This window comes from Accipiter gentilis, chromosome 4 (assembly GCF_929443795.1).
Source record: "Accipiter gentilis chromosome 4, bAccGen1.1, whole genome shotgun sequence".
Classification (NCBI taxonomy): domain Eukaryota; kingdom Metazoa; phylum Chordata; class Aves; order Accipitriformes; family Accipitridae; genus Astur; species Astur gentilis.
This window is the reverse complement of record NC_064883.1, coordinates 23352314-23365472: the sequence shown is the minus strand read 5'-3', so window position 1 is coordinate 23365472 and position 13159 is coordinate 23352314. Positions and strand designations below refer to the sequence as shown.

Genomic DNA, 13159 nt, shown 5'->3' with positions numbered 1-13159 from the left:
TCTTTTAATATTCTGTGTGGGTGTTTACAAGAAAGGGGTGGGTTACTTTTAGATACAGTAAGGTCCGCATGCACATCTGCACAAAAAACAGAGAAAGAATAGAACATGAGTCTAAAAATGAAATATAACTCTGTGGCAATGATATTTGTAGCATGTGAAGGACAGAACACAAGATTTCTATTAAATAAATCATAATTTATTATACGTGCCTGTATTTGGATGCCCAGTTAAGTACCTAATTACATGAAAAATGCAATTGCTGTGTAAAGTGATGTTAATTTTCAAGCACACCTGCTGAGCTTAGGGTTGTCATTCAGGTACCTGCTCAGTTGCATGCTCTTGTGTGCACCACCTGTGGAAAATATTTGTGTGCCTGTCAGAAGTCTGGCACAGGTTATTAGTGAAGAAAACCACAGTGTTGCAGGTTCAGCAGGCAGTCCCATGGTCTATCTAACATAGCTGACAAATTTCATTACGATTCCTAACTGGAGCTCCAGCAGTGCAGCTTTTTTTGCTTTGATGAGGGAATGTATAGGCAGTTTCTGCTTAGACTGTAGATGCTTTTGATTTCTTGGATTTCATCTCCAGTTGATGAGTCCTCCACTATGCTTACCTACATTTTTTTTTATTCTTTTCTCTACTTCCTTGACACATGCTGTATGCCATTAGAGAGCAAAAAATACTGCTAGAACTTCTATTCTTAGTGTTGGTCCATTTGCTTTGTTGATTATCATCCTAACTGTCAAAGAAATGAAATGGCATTGCTTTGCAGTACCTGCACTCCATAGTACTAGCTTTCACATTGTTCTTTGTTTCCTTGACAGGTAGAAACTGTTTCTGTTTTTCCTCATGAATGCTTTATGTGTGATACCGAACAACTCATGGTGACAGCTAAAACACAGCAAGTGGCACTAAAGGACATTTCTCAGATGTGTTTCTTTGCCCTTTCTTCACATTGAAGATGTTAATAAGACTCAAGACTCCCTATGTTTTCTCTATGGAGGATAGGATCTTTACTGCTTAAATATCCCTACATTCTTGTAAATATTACTTAGGTGACAGAAACTGTGGATTCATTCTGGGAAGATTCTCTGATTTCTTTTACAACTTTGGCTTTACCATATCATTTAAAAAGCTTCTTTTTTGGACCAAAAGTAATGTTGTCTTACATATTCATCCATTTTACTCTAAATTGCAGGGAATGAGGTTGAGGGAATGGAGCGCTATATGACTGGCCTGACAAGGGGCAAGTGAACAGTGAGGGAGAGCATGTAAGGGGACAGGAAAAAGCTAAAAATGTGGTGGAGCAACCATTTCTTTCCAAGGAACTGAAGCCTAAGAGCTTTAAAGAGGACTTTGCAGCTGTCCTGTTTCAGAGTCTAGTTCACTGAGGTACTAGATGTTGGAGCTGATAGAAACTTTCTGGTGTAACATACAGATTTGACAGACTATAAATATTTCTGATAAATATGGTTAAACTTTCAGCAGGCACCAGGCAGCAGGACTGTTCTTGCTGGTTGTAGCAGTTCCCTAAGCAACTGCCTTTCTGGCCTTCTCATCCTCATCCAAGGGAATTTGCATATGCAGAGACATCAGGGTGGTTGAGAGCCAGCTCTTAAGCTCCCTGAGCAATTGATTCGCGGGCAGCCCAGCTGTCCCTACCTCCAGATCAGTGCTCAGAGGTGCACATCTTGGGGTCCAGAAGGCTGAGAGCAAGTAAGAAACTTCTGCTCTTAGTCTCCCAACGTTTATTTATTTTTATCTCACAGACGTTATCTGGCTTTTAAAAAAAATCCCATACTTGAAGGACAGCTGATGCGATACCCATTACAGCTTTCCAAGCACTCTTCACAGAACACAATTACAGACCCTGTATGGCCTGTTTCTAGCAAGTGGACGTAGTGGTTTATTTCTCAGTCCTGGTTCTCAAGGTTTCCGGTTTGCGCATCTGGCTGAATGCACCGGAGCTCCCTTCTGGCTTGTAAACCTGCCTTCCCCAAACACCACAGCAGTGGAGAGGTGGTGAAGGGAGGAAGGCATTTCTGCCATGGAGCGTGGAAGCATGGACCTGAACTGGGAAGTTGTAAGGTTGGACATGACTTGCACTTTTTGGTTTGTGTCTTCTTCTCCTTCACTTTTCCTTATACTATCAGCAGTGCAAAACCAGGTAATAAATAAATGTAATAAAGGCAAAGAATTTTGCTCTCTCCAGCAGGAATTACCTGATTTATAGATGTTTGAAGAGATAAAATAATTCGTGAAAATAACCATAAAAGAGTTTCCTGATCAAATATTTCAGACAGTAGTTCTCTCCTTTGAAAAACAAATGCAGTCTTAAAATCTACAAAACCAACACACAAGCACACATACATACATGCATACATGTGCAAGTACAGAGATCTACAAAATATATTACACACACGACCTCAGCTTTATTCCAGTGGATGCCTATGGATTAAATTCCAGCTGAAAATTTCAGCTACATTAAATGGAGTCCAGTGTTGTGTATGTATTTGTACACAACAGAGATTTGTTTATTCATAATAAACTAAAAACTATCATTCATCTGTAGGTATAGATCAGCTAAATAGCAATGTCCCAATCATGTTGTTTTGTTAGGCAAAAATAGCATTTTCAATCTCTTCTTAGGATGATAGCATTTTGAGTATATTTGTACTCTCCATTTACATATTAACTTCACCAAAACCAAATAAATGGAGTAAGAGGAAACGTAACTGCTGTGTACATCTTTAATCCCTTCTTTTTTTGTTCTTTTCACACAGAGATTGAAAGATTTAAAACAAAGGGAATTTGCTCGAAATGTGGCTTCAAAGTCATGGAAAGATGAGAAGAAACAGGAAAAAGCACTCAAGCGGCTCCATCAGCTCGCAGAGTTACGGAAGCAGTCAGAATGGCAAGTATTTAAAATTGCTATTACGTTTTAATGCCCTCTTTCCTCAGTCCCAGAAGAAATCTCCATATTTTCACTCCTACGCTCTCTAATGTAGAGATTGTGTATACTGTAACCTGTTTTCAGCTGTCCCCAACTCCAAATGTTCCTGTTCTGCAAACCATAAAATTGAAAGCCCCTGAATTAATTACATGCTATTTGAAGGTTTCTGTTTTTCTCTCCTGTAGCTAGTTAATCTTATCTCTTCTGAACTGAGTGGTTTGAAGATATTTTTATAATATCACCATTTTACCTTATTCAAACTGACCTGAATAGATTAGTATAACTGTCCTATTAATTGATAGTAAGTGAACGGGAGAGCAAACCCACCTTTTAGACCATCTGTATATAGTCTGTGAATCATTTTCACTGCCTTTCGTATACTGAGATTATTCTCACAGTTTCTCTGTAGAGTAATGGGAGTATCATCATATGAATGACAAACAAGTAATTAACTGAGTTAAGTTTGCCCAATACTGTTAGCTCTATTGATGAATATCAAGATACAGTACAAAGTTTTCAGTAATAAAACTTTACATTTAAGAAATCTACTTTGTTTAATGACACTGAATGCATCAGTAGAATAGATTGCCAGCAGAACAATTGTTTATATTAATCTATGACCGTAATGACTTAAGTAGATAATTAAAGTGGCATCCTTTAAAATTCATATCAAGCTTACTGTACCCTGGAAATAATAACATTCAGAGTTTATTATACACTAATTTTGGCCTATGTAATTGCTTTTGAGTAATCTGCTGAAATATAACTGTTTAGTGGTAATGTATCACTTTTATGGTTACAACTCCATTTTCATACAAATCTAGTGAAGGAAATGTATCTGCCTGTGGGAAGATGCCTTTATGTGCACGCACTTGAAGATGTAGTCTCAGATAGTTCGATAAGGTCGGTGATAATAGGAAAGCCAGAATGAGTCTGGGAGGGAAAAAGCAGGTTTGCTTTTAGAAAGAGCCAGGAGTCCATAATCCTTTACAAAGAGCCTGGAAAGACAGTGCTTGCTGTTCCTGTTTGTAATGACTAACAGGTTCAGGGGTGGCTGAGATCTTGGCAGAGGGGTAGCGTTCCCAGTTGCTCAGGCAAGACAGAAAGTCAGCCTGTCTAAGCAAAAGTCTATACACACGCACAATTATTATTGTCCCTGAGTACTGTGCCTCAGGTCCCAACAGAGTTCTTTACAAGAAGCTAATACAATTTGACAACAAAATTACTGTTAATGTCTTGCACCGAAAAACTGAAAACGCAGCTTTATTTTGCTGTTGCAAGGAGACTTTGAAAATTATCTCTTTACATGCCTTCTCCAAGAGATAATTCCTTCCTGATGTACAAATAGGGGTGAATTGTATCTCCTGATGCCAAATTTGTGGCAAATGCAAATATATTCTCAGAAATGCGTACATATTCTCATACTTGGAGTTGACCCTACTCCAGGGAGCCTTTATGTCGTTTCCACTGCTGAAGATCAATGCATTTTTATAGCATTTATAAAACATGCTAGGCTATTTATAGATAGCTGCTATGCAGATCTGGCAGTCATAATATACTTACATTTAATTAAAATATTTTCTAATTTTTAATCAAACTCTTAACTGACGCTGGTTTCAATTTTTTTTTAATGTAAGTGTACTGTAATACTGCATTGATAGCAAATGTAGATAATCGGTCTAACGAAATGTATGTTTAAAACGTTACTTGGAATAACATTTGTATGGTGGCTATATATATATATGTCTCATCTCTAATGGAAAATGGCAACAGTCATTCCAATCTCAGTTAATTATCTATTGCAAAAAATCAGTGATTTACCATGTTTGTTAAGACCTTCTTAAAATAGGTTGATTTTTTTTTTTTTTTTAAGTACAAGAAAACTAAACCACAGATTTAAAATCTGAGAGGTTTTGGGAAGAGGAAAAATTTAATTAATGAGAGTACAATACAGAAAGGAAAAATATGGAGAAGTAAGTCAAATCGTGATTGATAATGAGAGCAGTGAAGTTGCCATTAATATTGATGGAAATCCACCTTGTGTCCTTTCCCCCACCAATGTTTGGTGATAGGTTTAGCATTAATATCTCTTTGAATACTTCACAAAGTCATCTAATGTGGAATAGTATAAAGACAAAATAAAAATCTACTCTTAAAAAAATCATGCATACCCTCCACTTCCTCCCGCCAGGCAAGCAGAATGCTGCCTTTTCTCTTATAGAGTTTGATTCTGCAGATACTTCAGGTGGAAGTGTCTCATTTTGAACAAGGCACAATTTCCTTTGCAGTGGCCTCTCAGAAAACCAAGACTTCTTGAGGTAAAGGCAGAATAAAGACAATATTGTTTATTCTGAACATACATGGACATTACTGAAAAAGAGCATTCATGTGTTGACTTCAAATCATATAATTTCCTGTATGTAAGGACTGTCTTGCCCATATAGAAGCCCAAGCTCAGGGCTAGACTGCACATTTACCCTTTGGAAACTTTAGAAGTTTTCCCTAGTAACAGCATGAGTGACACCCTTCTTCACCAGATGGACATCGTCAAATGCGAGTTCTGCCTTAACTTGATTACTTAATACAGCTTGTTTTGTGTTGTTTCTTTTTTAATTTATTACCTTACAGCATGACTGGGAGTGGACCATTGCTTAAAGCCCCCAGATTACTCATGGAAAAGCAGCAATCACCAGATGGCATTTTCCTGTACAAGGGCGGCAAGTTCACAGCCAGTTCTCCAGGAACCACCACAAGTGAAGGACAACGTTTCTCCAGCAGCGTACTAGAGAAACAGCAGCTTATCATAAGCAGGCACCAGTCCCCTACCGAAAGACCCCATGCGCTTGGAAATCAAGTCTCACAAGTGCTCCCAGATAGCACCAATACTTCTCAAAGGGCAGGAGTGTCTTTCTCATTCTCTAAAAAAGTCCCTTTGAAGCTCGAGTCCTCAGCATCAGTCTTCAGTGAGAACTCTGAAGAAGGAAATGATTGTAGTGAATCCCCCAACCATAAAACAAAGCAAGCTCTTGAGGGCTGTTGCTCTGGTACACTTTTGGAGGAGGACATGAAAGCAAGCTTGGATAAAGGGCTACCTATTACACAAGCCCAAAAGGATTTGGATAACAGTGCATCAAGTTATGTAGCTGTAAAACCTAAAATGCTAAAGGAAAATGATAAAAGTAGTGATAGAGAATTAGAAGAAAAGGTCAGTGCTCATCCTTTACTTTCCAAAGCCAAAATACAGCTTTCAAATTTGGATTTTTCTGGTTCACTTAGAGAAACAGAGCAAGAGAGCAAATTGAATGAGTCTGAGCAATTGTTAGAAACTCTCATTTCACCTTCATGCCATGCTAGCAATTTTTGTACACAGCTGAACACCTACAAGAACAGCAATGCCCACCTGCCTGACCAGTTACCTGAGCTCCCACAACAGCCAGAACCTCAGCTGACAGGCGCAAGCAACATTAATGACAGTCCTGGGGTGGTAAAAAGAGAAAGATCGCTGGACAGTTCAGAAAACACAAATGGGAATATGGAAACACTTCCAAGGGAGGCCACAGTTAAAGATGTTAAGCCCCAGGCATTGCCTTTCCTCCATGTAGTAAGCAAAGATGGCACCACTGCTCTACAGTGGCCCACAGAATTACTTTTGTTTACAAAAACTGAGCCCTGTATTTCATATGGCTGTAATCCACTGTATTTTGACTTCAGACTCTCTTTAAATCACAGAGATGGTAAACATCATGAAACAAACAAAGCAAGCTGTAAAGAGTACTCTATAAATAAGACTGCAGATGAAAATGAAGCCTCAGGTTTAATAAAACACAAGCAAATGTCAAATGAACAAGATAATCAGTTGTTGAAACCAAAGAAGATGAAAGGTTCCCTAAATCCAAGAAAGGTCAAGCAAAAAGCTGAGTCAGACATAGGGAAAGAAATGAATGCAAATGGTCAAAAATGCATTGCAGATTATTTAAATGAAAATATACCCAAAGTGCCTGCTTACCTTGATGTCTCACAAAAGGATTACGTGACAGAAAAAAGTCTTCATACAACAACACTGAGAAGACCTTTAAAGCATCATTTTCATAGCTGTGAAAGAAAAAACCAGAACATTAGAAATGAAAGCATTTCCTTTTCTGCTTTTATGTCCAGGATTAAAAAGTCTAAAGCTGCAAAATGTAATTTTATTTATTCTGAGGAAAAACATGAAAACCAAAATGACTGCAGATCCATTCAAGATGTGGCCAGCTGCAGCAGTGACATAAGTGACAGTGGAAAAGACTCTAGTGGAAGTTTCCTTAGTTATAAATCCAGTTCAAACAGCAGGTATTCAGAAAATGAAAGATGTGGAAGTTACATGGGATGCTGGAGATTCCCATCTCCTCAAAAGTCCTCCTCTGACAGACATTCCAGCTATTCTGACACTTCAGTTAGTGGTACGAGTAGCTACATGAGCTACATGAGTCCCACATCGAACAATCACAGCAGAAACCATTTGCTTTTTTGTTGTAAAAGAAAAAGCAAGACAGCTGAAAGGCACAAATGTAAACACAGAAAGCACAAGTGTATTTTCACTTCTAATGATACAGATGAGGATTACCTTTGTTGTAGCAGAACTCACAGAACTAGAAACTGTACACAGAGGGGCACACTTAAATATCGAAGATGTTCAAGACATAGAGTTTTACAACACAGAGACAGATCTAAACACAGCAGATGTAGACACCGGCACTTTGGCAAAGTGCACAGTGGAAGTAGAAGCTACCATAGTTCCAAAAGTTGTTCCACCAGAGACTCAGGAAGCAGTGAAAGATCATCTAGCAGCAGAATATCAAGAGGTAGCAGTTCAGGATCCTTTTCAAAAGAGACTGACAACTGTGATGACAAAACAAAAGACGACGCAGAGAGAGGTTCTAACACTGAAATGGGAAAAGCTGAAATTGCACATTATGAATCTCTGAATGTGAATGGTGAGCCAAAAAACTTTGCCACCTGCTCTTCTGAAACCCTGGCAAAAGACATATGTGGAAAAAGAAAGTCGCTGACCGCCAAGTTACTTTTAGAAAGAGTGCAGTCCAAGAAAACCCAGGAACAAATGCACGATTCAGAGAGATTTTCAAACACTTGTGGGGTAGAATTAAGGGATCACTCGCGAAGTCACTTTGCTCTTCAGTTTTCATCATCGGTAGATGATATTGCAATGTTACCTTTGCCAGAGAAACTGCTAAGTGTAGGTAAAAATGACATGGGGCATAATGAAATTAGTTCATTGGAAACCAGTGTGAAGAAAAACAACTTTGAAGCGTCAGAGATAACTAATGTTGCTCTTTCAGCTGGCACTGATTATGATCATTGCCTTTTTAAAGACATCATTCAAATAGGAACAGGCTATCAGAGCCCGAGCATAAAAAGGAACACGGCAATAAAGGAACAATCCAATCTCTTCATTAGTGAAGTGCAACCCTTTATACAAAGCTGTGACCCAGTACCAAATGATTTCCCTGGTGCTTTTCCCTCTAATACATATTCTGTTGTTGCTAATTCAACAGAGACCAAAGAACTACATGATGTAAACATGGACTCAAACCGGGCAGAAGGCAGTTCAGACTCTCTTTGTGACAATGCTATGCAGAAGTATGAGGACACAGTAAATGACCTACAAGTGTACAGCAAATCCACCTCCCCTCCTTTAACGCAGCAGCCTGTCACATTTTCACCAGAGGAAGTAGAAAAATACAGGCTGCTGCAGCTGCAAGCACAGCAGCATATGCAGAAACAACTTCTGGCAAAACACCTGAAAGTTTTGCCTGCCCCAGGACCAGCTGCCTTCTCTGCAACACCAGCAGTTCCTGCCCTCCCTGTTCAGCAGCACGCTACTGTCACCACCATCCACCACACACTGCTGCAACGCTTTGCTCTCTCGGCATCTGTACATCCCCACGGCAGCCATCTCTCCCTGGCCCACCTCCACCCCCTCTCTCAGGCACATTTTGCCCCCATACCACTTTCCCCATTAGCACCAGCCCTCATTCCCACCCACCCTGCTTTGCTGACAGGACACCCATTGCACTTGGTCTCCACCACCCCTCTCCACCCTTCCCCACTGACCTTTCCCACACTGCCACACACAGCATATATCCCAGCCTTATTTACACCCCACCTGAATGCAGCCACACCTTCTGCTATACATCCAAATCCCTTTGTTCATCCATTATTCCAAGGGCAAGAGCCCCATCACCATTCTTGCTCGAGCCAGACCCAACAGTTACCTACAATAAAAGAAGTTTTCAGTGTTTCTAGCTATTTAAACTAGCCCAAACAATTACACCATGGCTCCAATCCCAAATTTGAATAATATGAATTATTCAGTGTTCAGTCACGTCTGAGGGGAAATTTACTGTTTTGTTGAGAGCACAACGGCAAATATTTTAAAGTCCACATTCTGACTGACAGCATACGAACGTTGCTTTAGTTCTCATATCACTGGGTAAAAGCTGGTTTAAAGTCTTTTACGATACTATCACAAGGAGGACAGGGTCCAGCTCCTATTCTACAGAAGGGTTGGAAAGAACAGTCTGAAGTGAAGCCTGTGACTGTCAGTAGGAATGGGACCACAGCACCCAGATACCACGGGACCGAGAACGTCAACACTGTTGAGTGGTTTAAAGTAGTGCAATATAAGGTAGAGCAATCTTGACACACCTCAAAGGTGTGCTTTTCTGAGTGTCTATATGCAACAGCATAGTACTTGGTCTGGTTAAGGTATTTCAGACTGAGCAAAAAAGGAGGTATCTGGGACCACAAGTCCCTGGTTTTGACTCCTGGCCAAAATAAATTGGGGAGCCCCAGAGTGAGGGGTGATGACTTAACACTGGAAGAAGAGGGTCACAACAACATCTCAAGGATGCTTTAGTGATTTTGTCCCTGGGATACATTGCTCGGACAGTGTAAAGAGACTCCAGTCTGGCCACAGGTACATAACAAAAAATTCCCTTAGTGTAGGGGGCTCTGTGCTGGCACAAGCAGACTGCTACTTTTCTCCCTGAGCCAAGCATCCAAGAAGGCAAGGGAAAGAAGGGGATGAAGCCAAGTTCTTTGGCATAGCCTGCCTGTGGCTGTAGCATAGGGTATGTCAGGGGTGGGCAGCAGCAGCCCAGAATTGCCCAGCAGCTAGTGCTGGCTTTGAACCTCCGAGGTCCTTGGCCAAGACTGCAACAATTCTTTCCTACCAGAGCTCTAATGAGCGGGAGAGTCTTGCACAAAGAATGTGTAAATATGTTTCATCCCTTTCACAAACGACATAAACAATTGGCTGGTCCTATAAAATTGTGCTGATATTCATAAAAATGCAGAAGTAAAATTCTGAGCAGAAACTGGCTCTCCAGGTCAAGTCTCATAGAAAACTATACCACAGTTCTCAGCATTTCAAGGTATATTGAATCTAAAGAAATATGTCAAGATTCTCGCATGGCTTCCCAAACTCTCAACATACAAACTGAAGTTCTGAATCTGCAATGTTTGAATGCATGTATCCAACCTTCAGGGTAATGCGTGGTTGAAATTGCTAGTAAAAACTGTGTATCTGGAAATAGGTGAGGGCTTCAGCATCTCTTTGAATGGCACAATCTAACTATTTTTATAATGTTTCTAACTCAACGTGGGATATTTAGCATGAAATTAAATTCATAATTGTGGTTAGACTGCAGGCATGCTTCCCAATATAATTGGACAGTGAAGTGTCTGACAGTACCTCTTTGTTTGGATTAGAAACATTTGAAATAATTTCAATTCATCCACAGTAATGTAGTGCACAATTAATAATGTGTCTTTCAGAATCCATATAAAACATATTAAAAAACTTTTGGAGGATTTTATTCCATTATATTTGGCTATCTGAAGAAACTGAGAAATCCAATTGCAATTAAGTTGAGTATTTAAAATAAAACTTAGGACCAATTTTCTAACTTAGTTTTCATCAAAGCAGATTGATACGCTGCAATAAAATGGAATTGTTTTAATTTCTAAAAGCAGCTGCTTCAGCATAAACCGGTATTATGCCAAACTTTTCAAATGGCTTTAGAAGTTATAACTGCTTGTTTTGTATTTTCAGAGTTAAAGTTTCTTTGGATACTTAACATTTTAGCCATCAAATAAAAGCTGTCAGGAAAAGATCTGGAGACTGAGCAGAAGTAAAACATTTTTTTTTATTCAAAAAGGTTGGTGAAATCAGCACCCGCAAATATCTTTTGGTTGGATTCCCAGCTGATTTATTAATTTCATTAACAAAATGCCTTTTTGGAGTTACTTATCTTTATGGTTTAATTTTCTCATTTTAATTGAGGGAACGTCTTTAATTGAAATTATTGCTTCAGAATTAAGGAAGTGAGAAATTTTTCTTTGGGAAATATGTTAAAAATAAATAATTCCCAAGTTTTAAAATTCTTCCTTTCATTTTTGGCTGAAAATCTTCCCAAAATTACATCTGAATTTCCATATAATTTCTATACTTCTGAAACTATATTTTCTGAGAATCAAACATATTTCACTGAATGTGACTCAACACTTCTGACAATTAGTACTTGCTTGCTTGGATGAAGATCCCTTACTTAGTGGACCACTTGGAAACATTAGTCATAATTCTGTAGAAAGACTCTGAATGGACGTTTTAAAGGAGCAGGTCAACCTGTGCCCTGGAAGAGGCTGACTGAGCTGCACAGCCATCACCACCAGTTCAGGGCTAATACCAGCCTAAAAAATGTATTTCCAGCCCTAGAAAGTTTTAAATTTATGGGCATAGTTCCATTCCTATTCAAGAAAAACCAGCTGTTCTCATTGTATATAAGACTTAATTTGAATCCTAAGTAGGTAACACCAAGAGAAAAAAGTGGAACAGAAGAAATGACAGGTTAATCTCATCTTTAATGTGTATACACATATTTTCTATCCCTGCTTCTTACAGTCCATGTTAATATTGTAGAAATTCATATGGCAAGAAACTTGACCAATTGAAACTTAACAATTTCATACTACATAGATCCTTTATGGAAAATAGTTATATATGTTTCCCTTAATGTGTGCACAATACAATGGGATTCTAGGGAGGAACCAAATCATAGGATGTCCTTGCATCATTGTATATACCAACAAGGATGATTTGGTAAGGCAAATGAATAGACAATAAAGATTAAATTAATTCTTGGAACAATGAAAATTAGGATTTTGAGAGGTATTTATGGAAAAAATGAGGGATTAAGAAGGAACAGAAACAGCACAATAGCAAAACAGCAATCACTGGCTACTAACAAAGAGAATGTCCAGTATTGTTCTTAGTACACAGAAGGGATTTTCTTGCAGAAATGTAATAAAATTATCAGCACAGCTGAGGTGATATATTTGCTCTATTTGCTGCCATATTTGTTTTTCATCAATAATGTACTTTAAATATGTCTCATTATTATGATTAAAAGCATAATTGAGCCTGATGTATGGAGCCGTGCTACAATTTTGATTTTATTTAGACTGATTTTTAAAAGACTTACAGTATCCTGGTGGCAGCGATATATACACTCCAAGTTAATAATCTATTTTAGTTTGATTGTATATTCTTGATACATAATCCAAGGAAACAGGTCACCCATACTGTAAAATTCCAATAATAAAAGTTTCCTGAGTTACACAATGACAAAAATTGTGGGGTGGGGGGTGGGGATTTTTTTTGGTAACTGAGACACTTCTGGAATACATTTAATATGTATATTTGTTGTGCAGATTTGCATAAAAATGCCATTTGACCAGATTAATTTTAAAAGTGTTAAGTTTATATTTAAAACTGGATGATACTCTGGCTAGTATAATATGTAAACTAGTAATTTTGTTTTGTATTCTCTGTATAAAGTGTTTTATATTATACAGTAGCTAAGTGAATTGCACTATTGTACATGCAACGCAGCTTTTTTTTTAGGTTATTCAAGGAATTCCTGGGAATGTAGTTTAATGCAATAACATTTTTTTTCAATAAAAAGGCTTACTGGTATAAAGAGTGTCAGTCATGTATTTTTAATGTAAAGCATACCGAAAGGCAGCAACATAATAAAATGCAGAATGATGCAAACATATTCTGTATTTTAGTCTGCAGAACTGAAATGCATTTAATTCGTCCCTGTGGCTATAATCCTGAAATTTCTTAGAATGTTTCCTAAAGAT

At 38.4% G+C, this 13159-nt stretch overlaps 1 protein-coding gene across 4 annotated transcripts in view; it reads left to right on the top strand.

Moving 5' to 3' along the window:
- Window positions 1-12666, top strand: part of ZNF804B (zinc finger protein 804B) — a 244613-nt gene extending 231947 nt beyond the window's left edge. For 2 of the 4 annotated variants that reach the window (XM_049798601.1, XM_049798602.1), the window contains exons 3-4: window positions 2784-2914; window positions 5582-12666. In XM_049798601.1, the coding sequence (XP_049654558.1) occupies window positions 2784-2914; window positions 5582-9269 (3819 nt within the window). In that variant the 3' untranslated portion in view covers window positions 9270-12666. Of the gene's footprint in view, window positions 1-1202; window positions 2168-2783; window positions 2915-5581 lie in introns of those variants that run through there. The other 2 variants (XM_049798604.1, XM_049798603.1) reach the window with 2 other exon arrangements.
- The last annotated feature ends 493 nt before the right edge of the window (window positions 12667-13159 follow it).